Below are 26,133 nucleotides of genomic sequence, written 5' to 3'. Positions count from 1 at the left end.
CTGCTAGAATTGTGGAAAGTTTGGAATTTAAAGTGAACCCCTACACACATTCCTGTGCCATTTTCACCTAACAATAAAAAAACGCTAAAACTTTAAATATTTACATATGTACAAGGGAGCTGATGGGGGATGGCAGGAGGACAGCGGTGGCAGCGGTGGCAGTGGTGACAGCTGTGGATGTGCATTGCAGATTCAGCAAGAGCGTGGGGACCAAAGAAAAGGAGGCATCCATGATGCTGGTGACACTGGCAACGTGCAAGCGGACAAGGATGCCAACACCAGCTGATCACCAGCTGGCAGGAGGCCACCTTTGTTCTTGGGTAGGGCGGGGGGGAAAGTTTAAAGGGGCCTGGGAACTTTAAATGTGCACATACGCTTTCTGCCGCCGGTGCTGACCGCCGCAGCTATGCAGCTGCGCATCCGCCAGCCGACAAAAGAAAAAAAAAGCAGTGTTTTTGGCCGCCTGTGCGGAAGCTGCCTCTCTCTTTGCAGCATCCTGCAAGGCGGCGGTATGGAAGCTGCGGGTAAGAAACAGCCCCAGGTGTGGCGTCTTCACTACCCCCAGTGTGGAAGCCCCATCCACCTTAGCCACGCCCCCGGGGCGGGCGGTCTGGAGGCTCCGTATTCAGGGGAAGACACCTTCAAGACGTCTTCCCCTGCCCGTCTGTAACCCGCCAGTCTTTCTTTCCATACGCACTCATACACACACTAAAGGAGAGTCCAGTTTTACTCTCGACCTATCCACGGATCATGGCAAAATCCATAATTTTGGCGCCAAAAAGCTGACCTTGACTTATACATGAGCTTGACTTATAATTGAGTATATACAGTAGGTCTGTGACTAGCATAATCACTTGTTTTCTTCCCCTGTGTGACTTTTAACACATTTGCCTGATTAAGAAGCCAATGAAGCTTCAGAAGCTTGCATTATATATTTTGTGCTTTTTAGTTGGCTCAACAAAGATATTTCTGTTTTGTGGAATTTGCAGTATTTTGCTATATGATCAACACAGCTATCCTTAAATACTGTGCATTTCTATGAATATATTTTTAAAAATGGTGTTAAATTGATTAATAACTGTTTCTTTCCGCCATCTTTTCCACTAGAGGGCACCTATTCAACAATCCTAACCATGAGACTTTCCATAATATGGACATAAAATAAATGGAAAGCAAATAAAAATAGTACTGTTTATTACTCCAGGTTGCAAGGTTCATTTATTTATTGGCATTTTCTAAAATATTTAAACAACTGTAATTACCCACCAAAATATATTATACTATTAACTTTCTTTAGCACTATTGTATGCATTTTAAAACCAAATCCATTCACAAGTTACAAATTAACCACCATGTATCCTTTCTATATATTATAATATTTTTCATTTGGACTGTAATCAGTGTAATCCATTGGTTAAATGAAGATGGTTAAATTTCTAATAAGAGAGATCTATCTCTATTGATTTTTTTTCCCTGACAAAGTTTCTCTCCTTGTGACAAACAGTACTTCAAACAATTTTCTCTCCTTTGTTTTCTGGACAGGCAATGTAGATACTGTAATAGTGAAAAGCTACATGTGTGGTGAACTGAGCCTCTTATCCCCCAATTTTTTAGATTAGTTTCTGAATTAATAAAATGTCCAGACATTGTTACCATAGATACAAAATCTGCATAATTCAACATCTGAGTTTTAGCCCAGTTTTATGTTAAAGAGGCATGTGGAAAGATAGAAATTTAGCCATTCTCATTTAAGCAATGGATTACACTGATTCCAGTCCAAATGAAAAATGTTGTCATATATAGAAGGGATACATGGTGGTATCTGCACTGCAGAAATAATCCAGGTTGACACCACTTTAACTGCCATGTCTCAGTGCTGTGGAATTCTGGGAATTGTAGTTTTGTGACACATTTAGCCTTCTCTGTGAGAGAGCTCTGGTGCTTCAACAAACTACAAATCCCAGAGTTCCATAGTATGGAGTAATGGCAGCTAAAATGGTGTCAGTATGGATATATTTTTTTCTGCAGTTCAGAAAGAGCCTTGTTTGGAGATATAATCAGATGGTCCAACCATGATGAGTAAGTTTGAATTTTATTTTCTGGGAGTGAGTTATGAACTTTTCATTTGTCTTGACTATAGGGGGCCTTTCATACTATTATAGCACTTGTAATGCTAGATATGGGACTCTAGCACTATGTATTGTAGCACTATGATTCTGCTTTAATTGTCATAGTAACATGGTATAGAATCCTGGCATTTGCAGTTTAGTATTCTAAACATTACTCCCTAAATTGCCAATCCCAGGAGGATGCCATAGATTCCATGGCAGTTACAGTTTTAAGGAGGGGTATTTAGAATTCTCAGGCAGAGTTCTCTGCCTGAGAATTCTAAATACCCCTCCTTAAAACTGCCAATACCAGAATGCAACAGGAGGCAGCTAGAGGAGTCAAAGTGGAATAGTAGTACTTTAAGAGTATAGTGTGATAAACATCTAAATGATTGTTGGATAATTGGTGAATTGCTATTTTAGAGAACTAATAGGAATGTTGGTGAATTCAGTATTAGTGTTTTATTGATCATATTTTGTACTATGTATCATTTTAATGCTGTAATCCCACCTCGATCTGTGAGAGAGGCGGGAAATATAAATAAACATTATTATTATTATTATTATTATTATTAGGTGCCTTGCAGCCTGCCAAACTTTTTTTAGTTAGAGGGATATCAGACTCCCATTTGTCACACATCTACTCAGAAATAAGCCACACTGAACTAATGGAACTCTATTTCATTCATATGTATACATCCTATGAGAAGCACACATTTGTAATCTGGCATTTCTGAGTGACCCCTATTGGCCATGAATCTGGAATTTTGGACTATGCCTTCCCCTTGTTCATGGCAAGGGGTTCTGGGGGGTGTTCCCACTTGGCAGATAAAATGGATTATATTGGCACGATTCTGATTCGGATTATGTTCCAGGAATAATTCGAATTTTTACCATTCCTTCCTGTCCCTCTCCTAACCAAAGGGACCTGAGGGTCACTCCATCCATACCACAAACCCTGACTCTGCTCCTGTGCAATGCCAGGTCTATCAAAAACAAGTCCAACATCATTTATGATCTAATCGAGGATAACAACTGTGACCTGGCTTGCATCACTGAGACCTGGCTTGGGCCTGGAGGGGAAGCTGTGTGGGCCCAGGCCCTACCTGCCGGGTACTCAGTGAAGGACCAGACCAGGTTAGGTGGGCGGGGGTGGGGGTGTCGCCTTGATCCATAAGGACACCTTGTCTCTTTCCAGGAACCATGTTCGTCAAACTTCTTATATCGAGTATATTTACCTGACCCTGAAGGCCAGGGACAGCTTAGGGATTTTGTTGGTGTACCGGCCACCTCGTGCGCTAACAGACTCCCTTGACGAACTGACACAGTTGGTCTCGGAGGTACTGTTGGAGTCTCCCAGGCTTCTAGTCCTGGGTGACTTCAACATTCCCTTCGCGGCCAGCTATGTTCCATCCGGTGCGGTTCGTGAATTCATGGATACCATGACTTCCATGGGGCTGTCTCAACTGGTCTCGGGTCCAACGCATTCTGCGGGTAATACGCTCGATATGGTCTTTTGTACAAGCATGGAAAATCCGTGGGCAGAAATAACTAATATTTCCCCCCTGTCATGGACGGATCACTTCCTGGTGGAGGCAAAGATCAAGGCTTCTACCCAGATCCCTCCCGGGGGTGGCGGACCTATTAGAATGGTCCACCCACGAAGGCTGATGGAACCCAAAAGGTTCCAGGAAGCCCTAGAGGGGCTTATGGATGGAAATGACGGCGACTGTTGATGTCTTGACCGGTATCTGGGATACCGGTCTCTCTAAGGCTATACACAGTATCGCTCCCAAGCGCCCTCTCAGGCCTGCTTCCAAACGAAAGCCCTGGTATACAGAAGACCTCCGGACACGGAAGCGGGTTCTGCGACGGCTAGAGCACCGCTGGCGGAAACACCAGTGCTTATCTGACAAGACTCTCCTGGACCACCTTTTGGAGGACTACGGAGAGGCGATATGTGCAGCTAAGAACTCGTTCTATGGTGCACGTGTCGCGTCCGCGGAGTCGCATCCGGCAGAGTTGTTCAGGGTAGTGAGGGAGCTAACTCAGCTCCCTCCTGCCCTGAACCAGATCCTTGAACCTTCTAAGGCCTGCTGTGACCATTTTAACAACTTCTTTGCGAATAAAATCTCTCGGATAAGCGAAGGTCTTGAGGCCAGCCTTAGAGCAGAACCTAGAGTAGAGGCATCCAGGGCTTCCGTGAACTTGGTTAGTCTGGATCAGTTTGAGTCTGTCAGTACCGAGGATGTGGACAAGATCCTTGGAAGTGTTAGGAAGACAACATGCTCTCTCGATCCCTGTCCCTCATGGCTAGCGGCACAGGGGGGCCCGGCTGTAACCTTGTTGTTACAGCGGATTATTAACACATCACTGAGGGATGGGCAATTTCCAACAAACTTGAAATTGGCCATAGTAAAACCTTTATTAAAAAAGCCCTCCCTCGACCCCCTGTTGCATAATAATTATCGGCCAATCTCGCTATTGCCATTTTTGGGGAAGGTGATCGAGCGGGTGGTTGCTATCCAACTTCAATCGATCTTGGATGAAACGGAGTATCTAGACCCATTTCAAACCGGCTTTCAGGCGGGTTACGGGGTTGAGACTGCCATGGTCGCCTTGGTCGATGATCTCCGTCTGGGCATGGACAGGGGAAGCGTGTCCCTGTTAGTGCTCTTGGACATCTCAGCGGCTTTCAATACCATAGACCATGGTATCCTTCTGGAGTGCCTGGCGGAGGTGGGAATTGGGGGCACTGCGCTCCAGTGGTTCCGTTCCTACCTCTCCGGGAGGTTCCAGATGGTGCAGCTGGGAGATGTGTGCTCCGATAAGAGGGCCCTTACATCTGGTGTCCCTCAAGGGGCCATTCTGTCTCCCATGCTTTTCAACATTTACATGAAACCGCTGGGAGAGATCATCCGGAGACATGGGGCGCGGGGTTATCAGTACGCTGATGACACCCAAATAGTCTTCTCTATGTCTCCGACTGATGCAGTGACCGGGGTTGGCGTCTCTTCTCCAATCAATCAATCTTTATTAATGCTTAAGCCAAAGGCCATTCGCATGATAAAATATAAAACCAATAACAGCAATTCAAAATTATAAAATATTCCATCGAATAGCATCAAATAGCATCCAGATTTAATACATAATATACTTCCAATCAATTAAATAAAACAACTTTAAAAGAAAAAAAAAACACTTCAAGGTTTGGATAAGATCATCCACCTAAGAATCATTAAAAACATTTTTAAAAAAAACAAAAACAGCTTCAAAGTTTAGATAAAGTCATCCCCCTGACAATCAACTGCAATGTCTGCTATTACCCTTGCCCGGATTTTGTTTGCTGCTGAAGCAAACAATGAAACCTTATAAGTTACCTTAGAATCAATATCAGACAAGAGATAAAAAATCTTTTCAGAAATGGTATTAGACTGTAAATTGGACAAAATAGATCCCATAAATTTTGTTCTTGGACCAGTATATAGTGAGCAAGAAAACAAATAATGAGGCAAATCCTCGATTTCTGGGGCTCCACAAATACATAAACGGGAATCCTTAGGTGTATGTGAATATCTACCGTCAATCATGGCTGAGGGCATTGTTTGGAAGCGAAGAGCTGTAAAAGCCTGTCTAAGCTTTAGAAATGTAAGATTCCCTAGATACATAGCCATCTGATGGTCCAATTTATATAATCTAAACCAATTGGAAAATTTCGAATTATTAATAGCCACCCTATCCAGGTTCACATCATGGTTAAAAATATATTCACGGAGCTTCTCTCTTGAATTCAAACTAGAAGAATTTTCAGTTAGAGCAGGATATAATTCAAGCAGCCTCTGATGTCTTGAGCTCCAGACTTTACAGGTTGATAAATATTGAAAACACAACTTAGGAAAAACCTTAAGCGTAGAATCTTTAACAGATCTCCAGTAATTAATTAAAGTAAAGTAAATGCGAGCTCTAATGGAAGGCAGGCCAACCTCAGCCCGGACCAAGGCTGCGGGCGTGCCAGGTGGAAGTAGGAGCAATTTCCTGAGAAACATATTCTGGATGGCCTCCAGTTTGACCATTTGGGAATCATCCCAGCCCCACACGGCAGCACCATAAAGAATCTGGGTTATAACTTTACTCTGATATATTTTGACAGTAGGTGCAACTAGATGACCCCCTGCCTGATTATAGAATCTAAGGATTGCTCCAATTGATCTCACAGCTACTGCTCTACTAGCTTCTATATGGGACTTCCAAGAGAGGTTTTCTGTGAAATGAATGCCGAGATACTTAAATTCTCTGCATTGTTCAATCTGATGACCGTTAATAGAACAACGAAAATCAGAGTGTCTTTTCCCAAAAACCATTACCTTAGTTTTATTATAGTTGATAACAAGCTTTTCCTTGGAGCAAAATGCCTCTAGCTTGGAAAGTAACCTTCTCAGACCTATACGTGTAAGTGAAATTAGAACCATGTCATCAGCATATAACAGAATAGAGATCTTTTTTGGTCCAAGTGTAGGTGGAAAAAATTCTGGGCCAGAAAGTGCTGGAATGATGTCATTCAAATATAGATTAAAAAGTGTTGGTGCCAAGAGGCATCCTTGTTTAACTCCTTTATTTGTAGGAATAGGATCAGTTAGTGAACCAGAGGTACCAACTCTTATCCTTGCTGTTGTATTGGTATAAAGTTCCTTAATCAAAAACAATAAGCGGTTGTCTATATTAGTATTGGCCAACTTATGCCATAACAAGTTTCTATCAATTGAATCAAAGGCTGCTGCTAGATCAATAAAGGCAACAAACAGATGTTTTGTAGGGCCTTCAATTCCTTTCTGGGCTAAATAATAAAGAGTCAAACAGTGGTCAATAGTACTCTGGCCTTCCCTAAATCCAGCTTGTTCAGGATAAATAATCTGGTTATTAAATTCCCAATCCTCCAGTCTATTTAATAGATATCTACTATATAGCTTAGAATCCACGTCCAGAAGGCTTATGGGCCGATAGTTATTAGGATCTTGCTTATCTCCCTTCTTATATATGGGGACAACTACGCTCTGTTTCCAGCCTACTGGAGTTATCCCGGTATTATTGATTTGGGTAAACACCTTAGCTAATATTGGAGCCCACCAATCAGGAAAGTTTTTATATATTTCTGGGGGCATCATATTTTCTCCTGGGGCTTTATTCAATGCCAAAGCTGCAATCAGCTTTTTTATCTCAGATTCTGAAACTGGGGGCCATTGAGGCAGATAGGTAGTTTTTAAATCAAAAAAAGAGTGATGCTCTGCATTTGTAACTCCGTAGAGTTTACTAAAATGGCTATACCATTGTTGTGATGTAATATGCCCAACAATAACCGGTCTAATCTTATTCATGCCAGAAGCTGTAATATCCCAAAACTGTTTCTCATTTTTTTCTGTAACAGCTTGCGCTAGTTGTTTCCATTGTGTTCTAATATATTCATCTTTTTTGTGTTTTAAGAGTGCCTTATAGGATGACCGCATAGAGGCTAAGATGTCAGGAGAAATATTGTCGTTGTTTCTAAGTGCCTGCCGAGAGCACTTCATCAGTGCTTTCCGAGCATTTCGACATTCCAAATCAAACCATTTGTTAGTTGCTACCGTGTTGGGATTAAATTGTTTGTTACTCACCAATTTGGGCCTAAGCATTTGAATGATGGTTTGAAAAATATGTAAAATATCTGAAGTGGAATTTAAAATAGCTGATTGTAGGGACTTAAAGGTAATACTCTCCAGTATCTGATGGACTGAGATGCCCAAATTAATTGACCACCGTATTCTCTGTTCTCCTATATGAATTCCATTTAGATTTAAATTTAAATTTAAATTTTGGGGAGTACAAGGGGGGTGAAATGACCTAGTATTAAATAATAATGACAATGGGAAATGATCACTTTCAACACGACTAATAACTTCAAATTTACAAATATCAGGAACCAGATTTGCAGATACTATTATATAATCTATTGTACTTGTTCCCCTGTTGGTAACATAAGTATATGGACCTGATGTCAGATCGTAGTGGGTTCCGTTAAGGCACTGCAAGCCATGCAAAGAAAGAATTTCTATAAGCTTAAAGCCAGCTTTGTTGGTAATTATATCCTTTGAGACCCTAGGGACAGGTGCACTATAAGCAGTTGATCCTTGGTTAGTACTCTCCACCTGCCTTGAGTCATTTCCAATTCTAGCATTAAAGTCTCCACAGAGTAAAAGCCTTGTAGAGGGATATTGACTCTCCAAAGAAAATATGGTTTCAGATAAGCTATCCCAAATATTGTTAGGACCTACGTTCTTTGCTAAGTTAGGGGGAAAGTAAACATTTATGCAAATTAGGGAACCAAAACACATGCTCTTGATGACTAGCACCTGTATACAATGTGGAAAGGCACAAGTTATTGGTTGAATCTCCGCCTGTAAATCAACAGATATGAATATTGTAAGACCGCCACTACCACGGCCTCTTGTACAACTTTTAACTGCGGGAACAGAGAATGCTTGAAATCCATAGAGAGATGGCAAATTAGTTTCAAGCGCCCATGTCTCTTGTAAACATAGAATTTTAAAAGTTTGAAGGTAATTTGCAAAATCTGCATCATGGAACTTGTTTCCCCAGCCCATGATATTCCAACATAATAAGCTTAGTTGTCAAGCTGATGTTAAGTCCATGTCATCATCAATATTCAAGAGTTCTGTTTGAGCTGGATCCTTTTGTTTGTTGGATGCTTCATGCAGAGAGGGTACAGTGTTAACTCTCTTAGGTTCCAAAGGTTGTACTGTAGTTATAGTTGTAAGGTCCTTTTTATTCATTGATAAGAGAGCATCAATAGAACTCATATCTAAAGCTCTCTCCACCTCATGGACCTCAGCAGTAGTTATTGAATTCCACAGTGGTATGGCCAAATCCTTTGTGGTAAGCAGCATATTTTTAAGGTCCTCTACTCTAGATGTGATGTCATGTTGTTCTATATTAATTATTAAGTCACTTGGATCTGTGGCCTGTTTCTCTGTGGGTTGCCTCTCTGCCATACTGTTGGAGGTTTTAACTAAGTTGGGCTTTGGTGTGGTCTTACTCAAGGTCTCTTTAGGGATTCCTTTAGGAATTATCAAGTGAGCATTACTTTGATCTGCAAGCCCCCCACTACCATGCTTATTAGGGAACAGAGGAGATATAATTTGATCACGAAAAACCTGTGCTGGAATTATTTGGAACTTGAATAAAAAAGGTTTCATTTTTAACAACATGAGAGGAATTGTAGATTGTTCAAAAGTTAACAGGATTCGCTTATAAGTTGATATATTAGGAAGCCATTCCACCGCAAGGATATCAATGTCGTAGGAGGGCACCTGTAGAAGTTGGCTCAGCGAAGATCTAATGGTTCCATTGGACCTCCATCTGCCGTTATTTATACTGTTAAAAGCAATTTGCAACATAACTTGGTTTACTTGTAAAACCCTGCTATGGTTTCTTTCCCCCATCTCCTTAGAAGTTACTGGTAGACTGCCTCTGGGGTTGTTGGTAGTGGGAATCCTCACTTTACTGGATATTTCTCTATTGACATAATCTGAATTTTCTTTTGCCACTAATTGCTTCTGCATGAAAGTCTCAAAGGAATGTTTGAGAAGCTCTACCTGATTAACAATTTTCCCTAAGCGCTCATAAATTGAGATAACAGTATGAGCTGTTAAAAGGCATTGTTTTGTCACAAAGTCAGGAGGATTTAACTTGTTTTGCTTTGTGAGTTGTTCCTTCTCAGTATCTGGCAGTTTCTCCCATACGGACTCATTTAGTTCCAGGGACACCCCTTCATGAATGTTAACCGGCTCACTCCCTGAAGATGCTAAAAGTTCAGATAAAAGCTCATTTTCTTTTCCCAACACAAGAAAGTTGTTAGCAGTTGGAATTGTAAATTCTAAGTTTGAGTTTGCCAATGTAGATGGAATACTCACAGTTTCCTCATTAACAAGTAAGTCATCGATTATAAGCTGTTTGGAAGCTTTGTTATGCTTATTTGTATCAGGGCTTGTTCTACAGCGCTTTTTATTGCCCATATCAGTAATTTCACCAAACAGTCTCTCCCTCGCTGCTGCTGGGCTGCCAGGTGGGAGGGGGGATATTCCAGGGGCCAGCTAAGCCCCACAAACGCTGCCTCTCTCCCTCACTGCTGCTGCTGCTGCTGCTGCTGCTGCTGCTGCTGCTGCTGCTGCTGCTGCTGCCGCTCACCGAGGGTGCTGTTCCTGGGCCTCTTTTTAAAGGGCCCTGGGCGGTGCCCTTGCCTCTGTTGCTGCTGCTGGGCTGCCAGGTGGGAGGGGGGATATTCCAGGGGCCAGCTAAGCCCCACAAACGCTGCCTCTCTCCCTCACTGCTGCTGCTGCTGCTGCTGCTGCTGCTGCTGCTGCTGCTGCTGCTGCTGCTCACCGAGGGTGCTGTTCCTGGGCCTCTTTTTAAAGGGCCCTGGGCGGTGCCCTTGCCTCTGTTGCTGCTGCTGGGCTGCCAGGTGGGAGGGGGGATATTCCAGGGGCCAGCTAAGCCCCACAAACGCTGCCTCCCTCCCTCACTGCTGCTGCTGCTCCTCACCGAGGGTGCTGTTCCTGGGCCTCTTTTTAAAGGGCCCTGGGCGGTGCCCTTGCCTCTGTTGCTGCTGCTGGGCTGCCAGGTGGGAGGGGGGATATTCCAGGGGCCAGCTAAGCCCCACAAACGCTGCCTCTCTCCCTCACTGCTGCTGCTGCTGCTGCTGCTGCTGCTGCTGCTGCTGCTGCTCCGGCGTCTCTTCTCTTGTGGCCTGTCTGGAGTCGGTAATGGGATGGATGAGGGACAACAGACTCAGCCTGAATCCAGAGAAGACGGAAGTACTCATGATAGGTTCTCCCGGTCCAGGGTTGGCGGTGGTTCCACCTGTCCTGAACGGAATCACGCTTTCCGTGAAGGACTCTGTACGCAGCTTGGGGGTGCTCCTGGATTCATCGCTCCACCTTACATCTCAGGTGGATGCGACGGTCAGGAGCACCTGTTATCAGCTTTGGCTGATACGCCAGCTGCGTCCCTACCTTGACCGGAGGGACCTTAAAACTGTTGTACATGCCCTGGTAACCTCTCGTTTGGATTTCTGCAACGCGCTCTACATGGGGCAACCCTTGTACCATACCCGGAAGCTGCAACTTGTGCAGAATATGGCAGCCCGTCTGGTCACTGGTACTGCTAGGGCCAGTCATATAACACCAGTCCTTAAAGACTTACATTGGCTGCCTATTCGCTTCCGGACGCAATACAAGGTGTTGGTTATCACCTATAAAGCCCTAAATGGCTTGGGCCCAGGGTATCTGGAGGACCGCCTCTCTCCGTACAATCCGCCCCACGCACTCAGATCATCAGGGCAGCTATTGTTAAGAGTTCCAGAGGCAAAATATAATTCCACCTCTAGGAGGGCCTTTTCCATCTCGGCCCCCAACCTCTGGAACGCGCTGCCCTTTGAGCTCCGCTCAGCTACCTCCCTAGCCCAATTTAAGAAGGGGCTAAAAAACCATTTATTCGATGCCGCCGCTGCTTACTCCATGCGGGAGCCGTAGCAGTCACACCGCGCGGCTCCCGCACGGAGCAAAAAAGGAGCTCCAAAATGGAGCTCCTTCTTGCGGCGCCTCTGTGACGTCGCGAGGTGCCGCTGGCGCATTCGCGACGTCATAGGCGCCGCGACACGTCTGGACGCTATGCGTCCAATACATAAAGGTGGCGGAGCCCGTATGAACAGGGCACCGCCATCTTGTACGTATTCTATACGTACTAGGGTTAGGGGGGTGCGGAAGCACTGCCCCTTCCTAACCCTAGTACGTATAGAATACGTACTAAATGGCGGTGTGTAACCCGCCCTTGTGTTACATAACAGCTTGCCTGTCTATATAACACCCAAGAGAGCCTTAAGCAGTGAGTGGCTTAAGAAGGGAATGAGAAGATGAGCTGCTCTACACAAAGGAAGATGGACAATTTGGCAAGGCAAACAGAAGTCTGGGACATCTAATGCTTATTACCCTTTCCCATCTTCTTTCTCACTTTCTTCCTATTAGTCTGGATATTTGCTTGCTCTAAAACTCCCAGACTACAACTTCCTGAATTTCTCATACTGTAATCACTTGCCTGTGTCCTACCAAGGACTTTATCCTGAAACCACTTACCTGCATACTTCAAATGCTCATCCTGAAGCAACTTTCACTGGTTCCTCATCCAAATGTCTGTCTAGTACTTTCCGGTCTTAAAGTAAAACTATACTTCCCACATGAATTGTTATTAAGCTTGACTAAATGGTTATAAAAAGGAAGTAATGTTTTCTTTTCAATGTAGGCTACAAGTGATAGTAAACAAAGCAAAATTGGATCTTGTGCAACCTGCAGTGTAAAATGAGGCTGCCTATCAGCTGGTGGGGGGGGGGGGGGGGCAGAATCCTTTTTTAAAAAATTCCCAATATTTTCTACACAAATAAGTCTGCAGTGTTCTTCCTGGATTCTACCCAACTGCAGGAATTGTAGCCCACTTACTTTTGCTATACAACAACATTGACGTTCTCAGGGAGAACAGCAAGGTGTGACAAATTGTTGTTTTTGTGTGCCTTCAAGTCATTTCCAACTTATGGTGACCCTAAAGTATGGATATTATGGGGTTTTCTTGGCAAGATTTGTTCAGAGGAGAGTTGCTTTTGGCTTTCTCTGAGGCTAAGGAAGTGTGACTTGCCCTAGGAGATCCAATGGATTTCCATAGTCAAGCCAGGATTCAAACCCTGGTCTCCAGGTTAGCTCAATGTAGTCGTGGTCCAATGTAGTCATAGCACCATGCTGGCTCCTATAGGCAAATACATACAGCCTAAGGGCTCTTTCAGGGTACACCTTCTGTTTTTATCAGCACTAGGCTTGGCATGGCAATGCAATATCCACATTTTCCATGAACTCACACCACACATGATGGAACTTATTGTCCGTGTGTATGGATATTATTTTTTTAAAAAACATTATGACTATATACTCTTTACTGCTTGTTAGCACAAAATAGTACAGTAGGCCTCAGTATTTGCAGACTTGCCAACCATGAATCCCAACATCCGCAGATGGCAAGCTCACATGAGGGGAGCAGCAGAGGAGGAAAAGGAGACGGAGGAAGAGGAGATGGTACAGAGGAGGAGGAAGGGGGAAGAGGAGGAGGAGGCAATGTTGGCAAGAGATGGAGGAGGAGAAGGAGGAGGAGGAGGAGGAGGAGGAGGAGAAAAAGGAAGTGATAGCAGCAAGAGGAAGAGGAGGGAGGAAGAAGAGGTGAAAGTAGCAGGACGGAGGAGGAGGAGGAAGAGAAAGAGGCAGGAGAGGGGAAAACGGCAGCAGGAAGAGACAGAGGAAGAGGAGGAGGCGGCAGCCCCCTGCTCACCACTGCAGAGAGAGCAGCTAGTTGGGCCTCAGACAGCCAGGGCAGCAAAGTCCCATTGTCCCCAATAGTGGCATGGCCAGATGGCCACACCACCATTGAAGACAATGGGACTTGAGCATCCACAGATTTTGGTATTCAAGAGAGGATCCAAAATGGATCCCCCATGAATACCGAGGGCCAACTGTAATACATAGTATAAAGGGCTAAATATAAAAGTTCAGGATATAAAATATGGAAATATGGTGACTCCATTAATTTCATAGGAGTTTTTTAGGCAAGAAATACTCAGAAATGGTTTTGTCAGTTTCTTCCTCTAAAATATAGCCTACAGCACCTGATATTCATTGGAAGTCACTCATCCAAGTACGGAATAACAAATCCAAAACATCCCTTTCCACTTCCCAGATCTCATCTTGCATAGATGTTCATTGCATGTTTTTCCAGTTAAGAAACAGTGTATCTTACAGCCTATTTCCAGGCCATTGTATACTCTGTCAGTTTCTATGGAATGCAGCTGGCAAGCCCCCCAGGACTAAATCCATTCAGGTTTCCAGATTTATCAATCCTAATTGCTGCTGAATAAGCCATTAAGGTGGTTCTCTTTCACCACCCAAGACAAGTTATATATTTGGTTTTCTTCTCACCCTTTACATTCTGGATGTTATGCCTTCTCATTAGATAGCCTGCATCACATCTCACCTAGATTTGCCATCTTTTGTTTTACTGGCAAATTAGGATAATTTCAGGGGGGTCTTGGCATTTTTTATCTCTGAAAGGTCTCTGGGCAAGCATATCAATATCTTTTGACATGAGGTATAGGTGATGAAGTTAAACACATGCAAGTCTCTTTTGCAGTATACAATTATAGCAGTTTGACACCACTTCAACTGCTGTGGTTCCATTTTTTGGAATTCTGACATTTGTATAAACCCCATTCTGTATCATACATTTAACTAGACAAGATCAGAATCTTGACCATCAGAATTTCCTGAGAGGTTTTTCAAGATAAACTCCAGCAGATCAGTTTCTAGCTATAAGGGGACCCACCTCCCCAGAACTGTGTTGTCTGCAGCAGATACCAAATTATCTGTGACTCAAGTTCACTAATAAGGTGCTGGCATATGAAGTAACTTAAATACATTAATGGAGAACTAGCATGTAAATTCATTGCCCAACATCTTCACGAGAAAACGGTCCATGAAGAGATTCCTCGCGTATTCTCCTAGTGCCTTATAATGCACTCATCTTAAATCGGTACTTTGGTGAAGCTGTGTTTGGATCTTTATGGAAATTGCATTCATTAGACAAACTGGATTAGGTTATACAATTCAGGAGTATTGCTCAAAAACTTACACTATTTTATATGGCCACAGGATGGCACTGCAGAAAACAGCCTTTGCAAATTGTCCAGGGGTAGCTGTTGGTCATGAAACAAAATAAAGCAAAATCCAAAATCAACAAAAGAGTAATACTTTTATTGGCCAACTAAAATGTGCAAACACATTGTGCAAGCTTGTAGAGCTCCACTGGTTCAGTGTTGTAGTGGAACAACAGCTCACAGTGTCAAAGGACCATGAACATTTAATGAGAAATTGTGATAACAGCATCAGCTACCTACACCCTCAAGATTCTAGTGCCCAATTCCTATACGCCCTTAGCCTGATGTAAATATATGCCAGCAAAGTTAAACTAGAAAGATAAAGTTATGTCGGAGTTATGCTGGGAATATAAAATATACATGAGCAAACTTGCACCACTACATTAACTGTATAACTGAATTACACAACCAAGTGGTGGCTGCTGGCTCCTATGTCAGTGGAGTGATGAATCTGCTCTGGATTTTAGTCTGGATATTGGAGGAACTATCCATGGTTCTGAAGTAATGCAAAGGTGCCCCCTTGACCAGGGAGCTATCTTTGTCGCAGTGGGTACCAGGGCCTTGTACTCATTCCTTGAACAATGGTTGATTAGCTCCTTAGCCACCAAGTCAGAAATGAGAAAGAAGGCTTTAGCTGCGCTTGTAGAATGATAGACTGAGGCATGTTACAAACTGCCTGAAAGCGGCGGTCTGCCTCTGTCATCATTAGCGGCACCGAGGAGCCCCAGCGGCCAAACCGCGAGGCTCCTCAGCACCGAAAAAAGAAGCGCCAAAATGGTGCTTCTTTTTGCGCCTCAGAAGTGGCACCACGAGTCGCTAGTTGCACACTCGCAGCGTCACTTCTGCTGCGCGATGTGCGGACGCTAAGCGTCCATGACGTCAAGATGGCAGCACCTGTGTAGAACAGGGGCCACCATTTTGTACATCCTCAGGATGTACTAGGGTTAGGGGGCGTGCGTAAAGCATGCCCTTTCCTAACCCTAGTACACCCTGAGGATGTATTTTATGCCCGTTTGTACGGGCCTGAGTTATGGTTGCCCTTGTGCAGCCGGTGAGAAAGTGCAACCACTTGCATGACAAAGATCTACAAAGAACTTGCATGACAAGATCAGTTGCATGACAAAAGAACTACAAAGGTAGATTGGAAAGAGAAACAGCAGACCTGGAATTCATCCACAAACTACAGTCCCTCAGCAATGGATTGAGCAAAGACAATGGTTTCCTGACACACTACACGCACTTCAACATCCCATCCTCGTGGGGGTGCCCTACATTCATCTATTCCCCTCACCACACGCTAGTCCCAATGCAAAACTAGATTTGCCAGTTCATCTCCTTGCACAAAGATCAGTGTCCTATGTCTTTGTGCATTAACAACCATCTTAAAACTGGACCTGCAACTTCATTTCCATACACAAAGGATTTGCAATTTGAATTGACATCCTCACATACCAGTGGCATATATATGTCTGTTCCTGGCTTCCACTCCAACCAAATGCATCTGAGGAAGTAGACTGAAGTCTACAAAAGCTCATGCTGCCAATTTCTTTCTTTCAGTTATTCCCAAAGGTGTTACAAGATCTCTCTATGTACTGATTCTACAGACTAACATGGCTCTATCTTTGAATTCTACCACTTGTTCCCTCTCATTCTGTGGGCATGGCTACTAAATTCACGAAAGGCTGGGCCATAGCCACACAACATTCAGTGCTGGGACTGGATGCATTCAAAAATCTGTAGGACTATCACATATATACCAGTGTAGCATCCAAAAGCAGTTCTCTGCCTTTAGGGCCCAAGGAAAAGTTTTATTTCCTGAGAATGTAAAGGCCCAGGAGCTTTGGGCTAAAATCATTGGTCTGAGTCCTATCAATAGTCTCAGTGAGAGAAGACACATTGAATCAATGTGATTTATATAAGTTGATTCAACATTCAGCAATGAATAAATGAGTCTGATTCAGCTAGGACTACCTAAAGGACCAGCATGATGTAGTGGGTGGAGAGTTGGAGCATGACTCTGAAACAGGGTTCAAATCCTCACTCAGCCATGTAAAACCACTGGGTGACCTTGGGCAGGTCACACTCTTTCAGCCTCTCAACCTCAGAGAAAAACAAAGACAAGAAACCCTGTGAACAAAGAAAACACCACCTTAGGGTTGCCATGTTAAAAACAATATAAAGTCACACAACAACAAGGAACCATGCGGCCCTTCATATGTAACTGAACATTACAAAGGAACAGTGCTGGTTCCCCTTGAATTTAGCTGTAAACCACATGGGAGCTGGGAAGAAAACAGATTTTTCCCTGGACATTGTAAAACATTGGCCTTGATCCATCATCTTGGATTGCATATTTTCTCAGTAGTTGTGCAATGAACTGCAGTATTGCAAAACCCAATACAGGTACATAACTGAATCTGCATGTGCATCCATGCATTACTGTTGCCAATTTTTAAAAATAGCAATAAGAGAAAGTCAGAGTTCATGACATCCAGGTTTGACAAGCAGGAAGAAACTCTTAAAAAATTTATTCTGTTGAAATGTGCATTATAAATAAAGGATAATAATAATAATAATAATAATAATAATAATAATAATAATAATGCCAAATGAAAGTAATTATTTCAGTCAGTTTAGCCACGTGCTCTTTGTAAAATTAACATATTGTTCACGTTCATAAATTGCTTGCTACTTGGATTTCTATCTTTATGGAGGGCCTGTTGTTGCTGTTGTGTGCCTTCAAGTCATTTCTGACTTATGGTGACCTTAAGGCAACCCTATCAAGGGATTTTCTGAGAGTGTATGATTCATCCAAGGTCACCCAGTGGGTTTCCATGGCTGAGCAGATAACTGAACCCTGATTTTCAGAGTTATAGTCCAACACTCAGACTACTCCGTCATGATGGTTTTCATTGTGAAGGGCCCACACGTTCCCAGCTTCTTCTTCTTCTTTGGCATCTCATTATAATAAAGGAAAAAGCATCCCAACTCTCAAAATAGGAGATGGACCTCATAGAATCATAGAATAGAATCATAGAGTTGGAAGAGACCACAAGGGCCATCCAGTCCAACCCCCTGCCATGCAGGAAATCCAAATCAAAGCATCCCCAACAGATGGCCATCTAGCCTCTGCTTAAAGACCTCCAAGGAAGGAGACTCCACTACACTCCGGGGGAGTTTGTTCCACTGTCGAGCAGCCCTTACTGTCAGGAAGTTCTTCCTAATGTTGAGGTGGAATCTCTTTTCCTGTAGCTTGCATCCATTGTTCCGGGTCCTGTTCTCTGGAGCAGCAGAAAACAAGCTTGCTCCCTCCTCAATGTGACATCCTTTCAAATATTTAAACAGGGCTATCATATCACCTCTTAACCTTCTCTTCTCCAGGCTAAACATCCCCAGCTCCCTGAGTCGTTCCTCATAGGGCAAGGTTTCCAGACCTTTCACCATTTTAGTCGCCCTCCTCTGGACACGCTCCAGTTTCTCAATGTCCTTTTTGAATTGTGGTGCCCAGAACTGGACACAATATTCCAGGTGGGGCCTGACCAGAGCAGAATACAGTGGCACTATTACTTCTCTTGATCTAGACACTATACTTTTATTGATGCAGCCTAGAATTGCATTGGCCTTTTTAGCTGCCGCATCACACTGTTGACTCATGTTCAACTTATGGTCTACTTGGACTCCTAGATGTCTTTCACATGTACTTTCATTCAGCAATGTGTCTCCCATCCTATATCTGTGCATTTCATTTTTCTGCCCTAAGTGCAGTACCTTACATAGTATGTGTCTTTCATGTGCATGCTATCTGCATCAGCATCTGAATCTGCAAGGCACTGTATGTGTGCAACTCTGCCTCTACAAATTTGAAGGGAATACAAACAATACACATCAGGAAAAAATGTGCAGTTGCTTTGGGGGGGGGGGGGGTTACTTACACATGTGTAAACATCTGCTGGATTCCAGCTCCAGTATTTTGGGGCAACAAAAACATGGGGAAGATGTAAACTTCTAGAATGATTCCTTTATACTGATCACCACTGCTATCTTTCTTATTCATTTGTTCATTCATTTATTTATTTATTTTGCTCTGCTTAGAGCAAAACAGGGACTGTTATGAAGAGGGCCTGCACTTCAGAATGTATCATTACATTTCCAGGTATATGAGAAAACAGAGAAAAAACTAAGAAATGTTACTTCTGGGGACTTCAAGGCCATTCACCATTGATTTCAGCATTCTGTAATTGCTATTATTATCAAGTAAGTAGTAATGGGGAACATGATGCAAGAGTGGAGTGGATGAATTGGCCCTAATTTGTTGTTGTTTAATGCTTTTTTTATTTTGGTTGTTGTTGTTTTGATTTTGTTTTGTTTTTTAACAGGTTAACACTACAGGAATTCAAGTGATGCAACAACTATCCTTTATTCCATGTGTTCCAGCACTAGGAGGTCCCACAGCAGTGAGGCGAGTGGTTGTCCATCTGGGCAGATGCCAAATTCTTCTGGGAACCAGACAGGAGGAGGAAGTGGATCTTCACCTGTCACTCCCCATGAGCTATATCCAAAACTGATGTCCTCTGGCACTGAAAAGGCAACAGATGCAGAAACTATTGCAAGATTAAACAGGAAGTTTTCAAATAACCACATTTACCATCTCCTCAGCCATGATGGGCATGCACCCATTCCTTGGTCCAATTTTTCTCTCTTGATACTGACAAACAAAAGCCTAAAGGCAGCCCTTGGGTCATGTGAAGCTTTCCAGGGCAATTTTTGTGGCCCTCACTGTTGGAGTATTAGCATCAATGCTTGTTTTGTAGATCTATGTTTTCTTCCCTTAAGAAGGGGGGGGGGCTTCTAGCAGAAACATTGATGTATATCTCTATGGCCATTTGGTCAGTGTTATCTGTGAAGAGGTCACTTCCCATACCCCTCCCTTTTCTAGGGGTCAATAAAGTTTATTACCCTATGTTCTCTGCCCTCTTCCTCTCTCTGCTCTCACCAATCATGGATGCAGAAACCAGGCTATGCTACTTAAGATGCTTTTTCTTCTTACTCACACACATGAGAGTCAGCTCTAGGGACTCTTCTACCGAATATAGTTTTCCCTACTGATTAGTTATTTTGTAGAACCTAGATGTAGCAATAAAGTCAGTTTCTTTTCACCTCCCAATGCAGCCTGCTTATTTGCCAGATGTTCAGATCTAGTTGTTTTTACCAAATGCCTATGGAATACACGCTTGTTGCTGTTGGGGCTGCTGGGGCTAAACTGATTTAACCACAGATAGCCAAAACCATAATACTAACACTCAAAGCCCACCAGAGGTTTTTTTAAAGGAATTGTTGTTGTTTTTGTTGTTGTTATAGGAAAATATTATATCACTAAGTACCATGGGTTATGAGCCAATTTTGCCATGACACAGGCCACTTTAAGTCCAATACATACTACTTCTTCTTTTCCTGGTAGGAATTGATACAAAAATTGACTTCCACATCAGTTCCTGGATTTTGTTTTGTTTTCCCCCTTTGTAATTGCTTAATGCTAAATCCAACTGATGGTCTCAGCTGAATGATAAATCTGTCAGTGAGCTCCATTGATTTAATGGCTCTACTAAACTGGAAATTAGATTTAGCCCTTAATCTGTGCCCTTAATAGTTCTCCTCTGCCACTGAAGAGCTGTACCAGGAGCAGAAATGCCGTAACCATCAGTGCATCCCTATCTCTATTCAATTAGTAAAATCCATTCATTTCTATAGGGTTTCCTTCTCAGTCAGTCTGGACTGTGCCCATTCTAACACAAGTCTTCTGAAGGTCCTGCACTGGAAGGCTAGTGAGGTCCAAATCCCACTGCAGAAATAATCCATTTTGAGACCACTTTAACTGCCCTGACTCAGTGCTAGGGAATCCTGTGGACTGTATTGTATCTGACCAGAGCTCTCTGACAAAGAAGGCTAAATGTCTCACGGAACTACAGTTCCCAAAATTCCCTAGCAAGGCAGTTAAAGCAGTCCCAAGCTGGATTAATTCTGCTGTGTGTTTTGGACCTTGGCTTCTTTCCCAAAGGCTGTGGACTTTTGAGATCCTTCCCAACGTTCCAGTTCTTTGCTTCCACTCCGGATTCCCTCCAGCATCTCTCCCTGACTTGATGCCAAGTGGCAGTGGCCCACCCTCTCATTCCCTTTGCATGCAATACGGGAAGAAGAGCAGTGACCTACCTTGCAGAAATGTCCTGAGAACTATAACGAGATCCTATATATATGGTAGAATTCAAAGATGCAGCCGGTTTGGCTGGAGGAGAATCAGGTGGCACCTTTGAGACAAAAAAATCCTATATGTTTAGCATGGAAGCTAGTTAATGTTTGTGATTTTTTTAAGGCTTCCTCCAGAATCAGGACTCGGGTGCTGAGGTTACTGCAAACGTGAAAATAGCAAATCTTTACGTTCACAGCGTTAACTACGAAACTGACAATTCGATCGTTTCTATTCAATCCGCAATGGCACTGTCAGTTGGATTGTTTTGTATTGCCTGGAGGTGCCATTGCTCTCTCGGAAGGCACCATGTTGGGGAAGGGTTCGTTCCTTTTCTTCCTTTTTTTAAACAAATTCCCCAGAATTTTTCTTGTAAGACACCGTGCTTTGGATCCCGACTTTGGCGTGGCTTGTAAATTAGTCACCACCCACAAAGCTACAAAGCTGCAAGTCCCACAAAACTACAGGTCTCACAAAACTACAGATAGCATAATCCCTTAACATTTTTGCGCCTTGACAGTAAAAGCACTGACAAAATATATTAACTCTACATTGGAGATGCATCCTAGGTCTCCAGGGTCCAAAACACACCGCAGAAATAATCCACTTTGAGACCGCTTTAACTGCCCCTGGCTCAATGCCAGGTAGTTTTGTGAGACATTTAGCCTTCTGTGTTACGAACTGCCGTTCCCCGAATTCCATAGCATTGAGCCATGGCAAGCAAAGTGGTGTCAAACCGGATTATTTCTACAGTGCGGATGCACCCTATGATGATCTGTTTCGCTGTATCTTTTTTCCAACCCATCGCTGCAAAATGGCCATTCTCTCTCGGCCAGGCTTCTTTCCTGCAGCATTGCAGACTTACCTGCAGAGGAAGAACCTGGATTGAAGACGCCGTGCTATTATTTGCTAAACTGGGTTTCAAAAAGAAGTGCTCCCGAGCAGAAGAAATTCGATCCGAGGGAGATAGTGGCTTCTTCTGTTTTAGGAATCTCTTGCCTAGAAACGTGAGCCGGTTTCTATCTCTTTAAAAATAGAAAAACCAACCTAGCTTCGCCTCTCTCTGCGTCAAATACAGACAACCGGGTTACATAAAGGCTTTTATATGTTTTTACTGCTGGGCTGTCACGAAATGGAAGGATTTGAATTTGCACGTGTGTGTTTTTTAAATAGTAAATCCCCTTCTTTCTCTCACACACAAACACACACACACACACACAGCTTTTGGGAGGTGGGCTCCCCTCCTTGGGAAAAAAAAGATCGCACATTTCCACAAATAGAAGTCAAGCTATGAATTAAATCAGTAGGAGAACTGTACTAGTTTTCACGATGTTGAACAAGGATCTGTTCTTCACTTTGGGTAATGTGAAGAATCCTGCTGTTGATGTTGTTATGTTGTGTGCCTTTCCGATTTATGGGGACACTAAAGCGAACCTATCATAGGCAAGTTTCTTCAGAGTGGGTTTGCCCTGGCCATCCATCCTCTGAGGCTGAGAGAGTGTGACTTGCCCTGGCTGAGCTGGGATTCGAACCCAGGTCTCTTGCTCAGACCAGGGCACAGAATCATTGAAATCTCTATTCATCTATCTAGGAATTGGCAAAGGACCAGTTTTAGCTCCTCCGTCTCTCTTCCCTTGGAAATCCATCTTCTTCTTCCCCAATTTCCTTTGCAAAAGAAGGATGCGAATCGAGGCTGACACCTGGATCACTCGCCCCGAGGAAGGCAGGCAAGTTGGAGGATGGTCAGGAGGTCAACCCAAGACATTGTGCTGCCTGAGGCTGGAGCAGCAAATGGCCAACAAAGGCAGGTCAGTCTTATCTTGGCACTTTAAGCGGAAAATGCCACAAGCACCTCTCCCCATCCATGGCATTTGCACTTGGCTGCCTTTCGTGGTTTCCAAAATCTGTCAGCCAAGGTGACCAGATGTCATGACTGCAAAGGAGGAGGAGGAGGCACCGAAAAATGGAGGACGTTCAGGAAACACATGGAGGACATGCTCAAATAAAAATACCATATTATTATTATTATTATTATTATTATTAACCTTTATTAATAAAGCGCTGTAAATTTACACAGCGCTGTACATACAATCTGTTTACTCATGTATACTCACCTATACAGTACGTGTATATATGCATCTATTTATATTAGGTGTAAATAGAAAGCCATGCTTCTTTGTCCTGCTGCATTTTGGAATGCCTCCTGGGCAGAAGGCTGTAATGGAGGACATGTCCTGGAAAAGGAGGACGCCTGGTCAGCCTGTGCGTGAACCCACCTGACTCCCACGCTTCTCTTAATGGTAGGGCCCACCCTGAGAAGGATAGGTATGCTGCTTTAATCTATTGTTGGCCTAAAGAAACCCTTACCTGGCTCTTTGCTATTGAAATAGTCCACATTTCTTATAATTTTTGCAGGAATGGTGCCCTGTTGTAAAATGCATAGGCAGCACAAGGTCATCCCCTTCTGGTTGTGCGAGTGATTATGACTGCTCCGTTGCAGATGATAGATCTCTCTCTCTCTCCTTGCAAAGCATCACTTTGTGCAATTGCTATTCTTGTCCGCCGGATCTTAAACACACACACACACACACACTTAATCGTGTTGGTTATTCGTTGCACGTTACATGATGTCACTCCCTGGAAGAATAAGAGCACATTGTCCTCGGTTGGACTGCTGAGGCTGCATCTGCACTGCAGAATTAATGCAGTTTGATGCCACTTTAACTGCTAGGGTTCGCTGCTATGGAACACTGGGATCTGTAGTTTTGTGGGAGCTTTCCTCGGAGAGCTCTGGGACCACAACAAGCTACAGATCCCAGGATCCCATAGAATTATGCCATGGCAGTTAAAGAGGTATCAAGCTGCATTATCTTTGTAGTGCAGAAGCAGTCTACATCGTGGATGAAATATGCTGCTGGGGTTGTAGTTGTTTTTGTTGTTGTTGTTGTTTGGTCTTCCAAACAACAAAGTGTTGTATGACACGATCCTACAAAATCATGAGCTTTCCTAGACAAAAGTCAACTTCCTCAGATGCATATGGAAAAAATACTCATGCTGCCAACTACTTTCTTTCAAAGTCTCAAAGGTGCTACAGGATCTCTCTACATATTGATTCTACAGACTAACACGGCTATATCTTTGAACCATCCTACAGACTTACTCAGAAAAAAATCTCACTGTATCAAATGGGGTTTACTCCAAGGAAAGGCTTGCAACCTTATTGTTGTGTTATGTGCCTTTTAGATATATTTAAGCATTATCCTCATCTTCCAGGTCAACATGCTGATGTATATAGAGATCTATGCATACACAAACACATGCACATACACATGTATACCATTATCTTCAGTGTACACACCCACACACCAGTGCATGGAGTTCAATGGGACTTACTCCCACCTAAGTGATTATGGGATCCAAGTCTTATTTTCCATAGAGAGTGGTAGACCTAACCGTCCCTTTTCCTACTGTAAGAGAATTCTACCCTAATTTTTGCATACCTAATTTTTTATGATTTTTCCAAATAATTGCAAAAAGTAATTTTCACATATCAGATTAGTACAGATGTTATTGAAGCTGTGCCGTAAAGTCTAATGTATATTTTTAAAGAGAAAGAAAAAGTCTAAAAGTACATATAAAACACAAACATACCCTGTTTCACATTGTCATTACTTATATTCTCGAGGAGGGTTTGTTTTTGTTTAAATGCAGAACGCTTTGCAATCTGTATTGCTATTCCAGCAACACAGATTGCAGAAGGGCTTGATATTCTCGAAGCTTCTTTTTCAAAATTGTTTAGCAATATTAGAGAAATCTGATCTGCCCACTAGGAGTCACTATTTGAAATATCCCTGGTTTCAAAGGAAAAGATGGGGAAGCTGGAATTCATTCAGCCAGTGAAGTTGTATAAGGGAAAATCAATTGTCTCGCCTCTATTGTTTTGTGTTTAATACATTGTTTTCCCATTATAGTGGGAATCTGGAACGACTTGCATTTTGTTGCATTTTTCTTTTGTAATCCTACCCTTTATCCCATCACAGTATACCTAGCACTAGTCAAGAGATGGATATAATGAACAGGGATAAAAATCAATGACAATTATCTTCAGTTTGAAATTATTTCTGTATTCTCTAAATATGTTTTAGCACTAGTTCATATACTGGAGTACTTTGTAAAGCATGGCTGAATGGCAATTGACGCATTTCTCTTCTTTAGTTTAAAATACTGCACAGATCTAAGGAAGGATATGATGTTTTAGAGGAAGAAATTTCATATTTTAATGTATGAAAATTTGTCTCTTTCTGTTACTTGTTGCCCCAAACTCTAATAAGTTGAAAATCCACAAATAACTCAATTGTCAAATAATAAAATGAGCATTTGCATCCCACAATGAATTCTGCAGAGTTTACATATATCTATATGTCAAGCTGTTATTTGAGATTTGAAGTAAGAAATTCAACAAGAAAATGCAAAAGTGAAAACATCAGAATAATAATCTCTCTCTCCATTTCTTCATGAGGTAAGTTTAGCGACCAATGCACTGAATTAAGAGCTGAAATAAGCCATTCAGAGCTAGCATCTTGATGTGGTTCTCACAGGACTGCCTCACACTTCACAGAACATGTACTTAAACACAAACACAAAAAGCCAAAGAATACACCTTTGCCAACATTTTAAAAAGCCAGCTCCTAGCATATCAGGAAGAAGCCCTTTGATCCCCATTTTAATCAGAGTTTAATAAGGTCATTATTTTGATATTATAACACCCAGAAACCCCAGCCATGTATATTTGGGCTTTGTGACAATAGTAGTCCAATTAGACTGTCTGCAACCGCCCAGGGGATCTTTTCAGCCATCTCTCCCAAATTATGGAATGAGATCCATCATATTACTACCTTAAATAGCTTTTAAAAAGCTGTTAAGACGGATCACTTCCAGCAGGCCTTTCCTTTCCCTGGCCACCAAAAGAAGACCCAACTAGCTGACCTCTG

At 42.9% G+C, this 26,133-nt stretch overlaps 1 protein-coding gene across 1 annotated transcript; it reads right to left on the bottom strand.

Annotated features, from left to right (window-relative positions):
* Positions 1 to 5,386: 5,386 nt before the first annotated feature.
* On the bottom strand, positions 5,387 to 8,743 carry LOC149315752 (uncharacterized). Its single transcript, XM_089518528.1, has 2 exons — positions 8,206 to 8,743; positions 5,387 to 5,454 (listed from the first exon to the last, which is right to left on the bottom strand). The coding sequence occupies exons 1-2, from the start codon at positions 8,741 to 8,743 to the stop codon at positions 5,387 to 5,389; spliced, it is 606 nt and encodes a 201-aa protein (XP_089374654.1).
* Between the last annotated feature and the right edge of the window lie 17,390 nt (positions 8,744 to 26,133).

Source organism: Sceloporus occidentalis, unplaced genomic scaffold (assembly GCF_023333645.1).
Source record: "Sceloporus occidentalis isolate IW3139 unplaced genomic scaffold, rSceOcc1.0.p SCAF_3, whole genome shotgun sequence".
NCBI lineage: Eukaryota > Metazoa > Chordata > Lepidosauria > Squamata > Phrynosomatidae > Sceloporus > Sceloporus occidentalis.
Note: the sequence above shows the minus strand (reverse complement) of the source record. Positions and strands in the feature narration are given on the sequence as shown.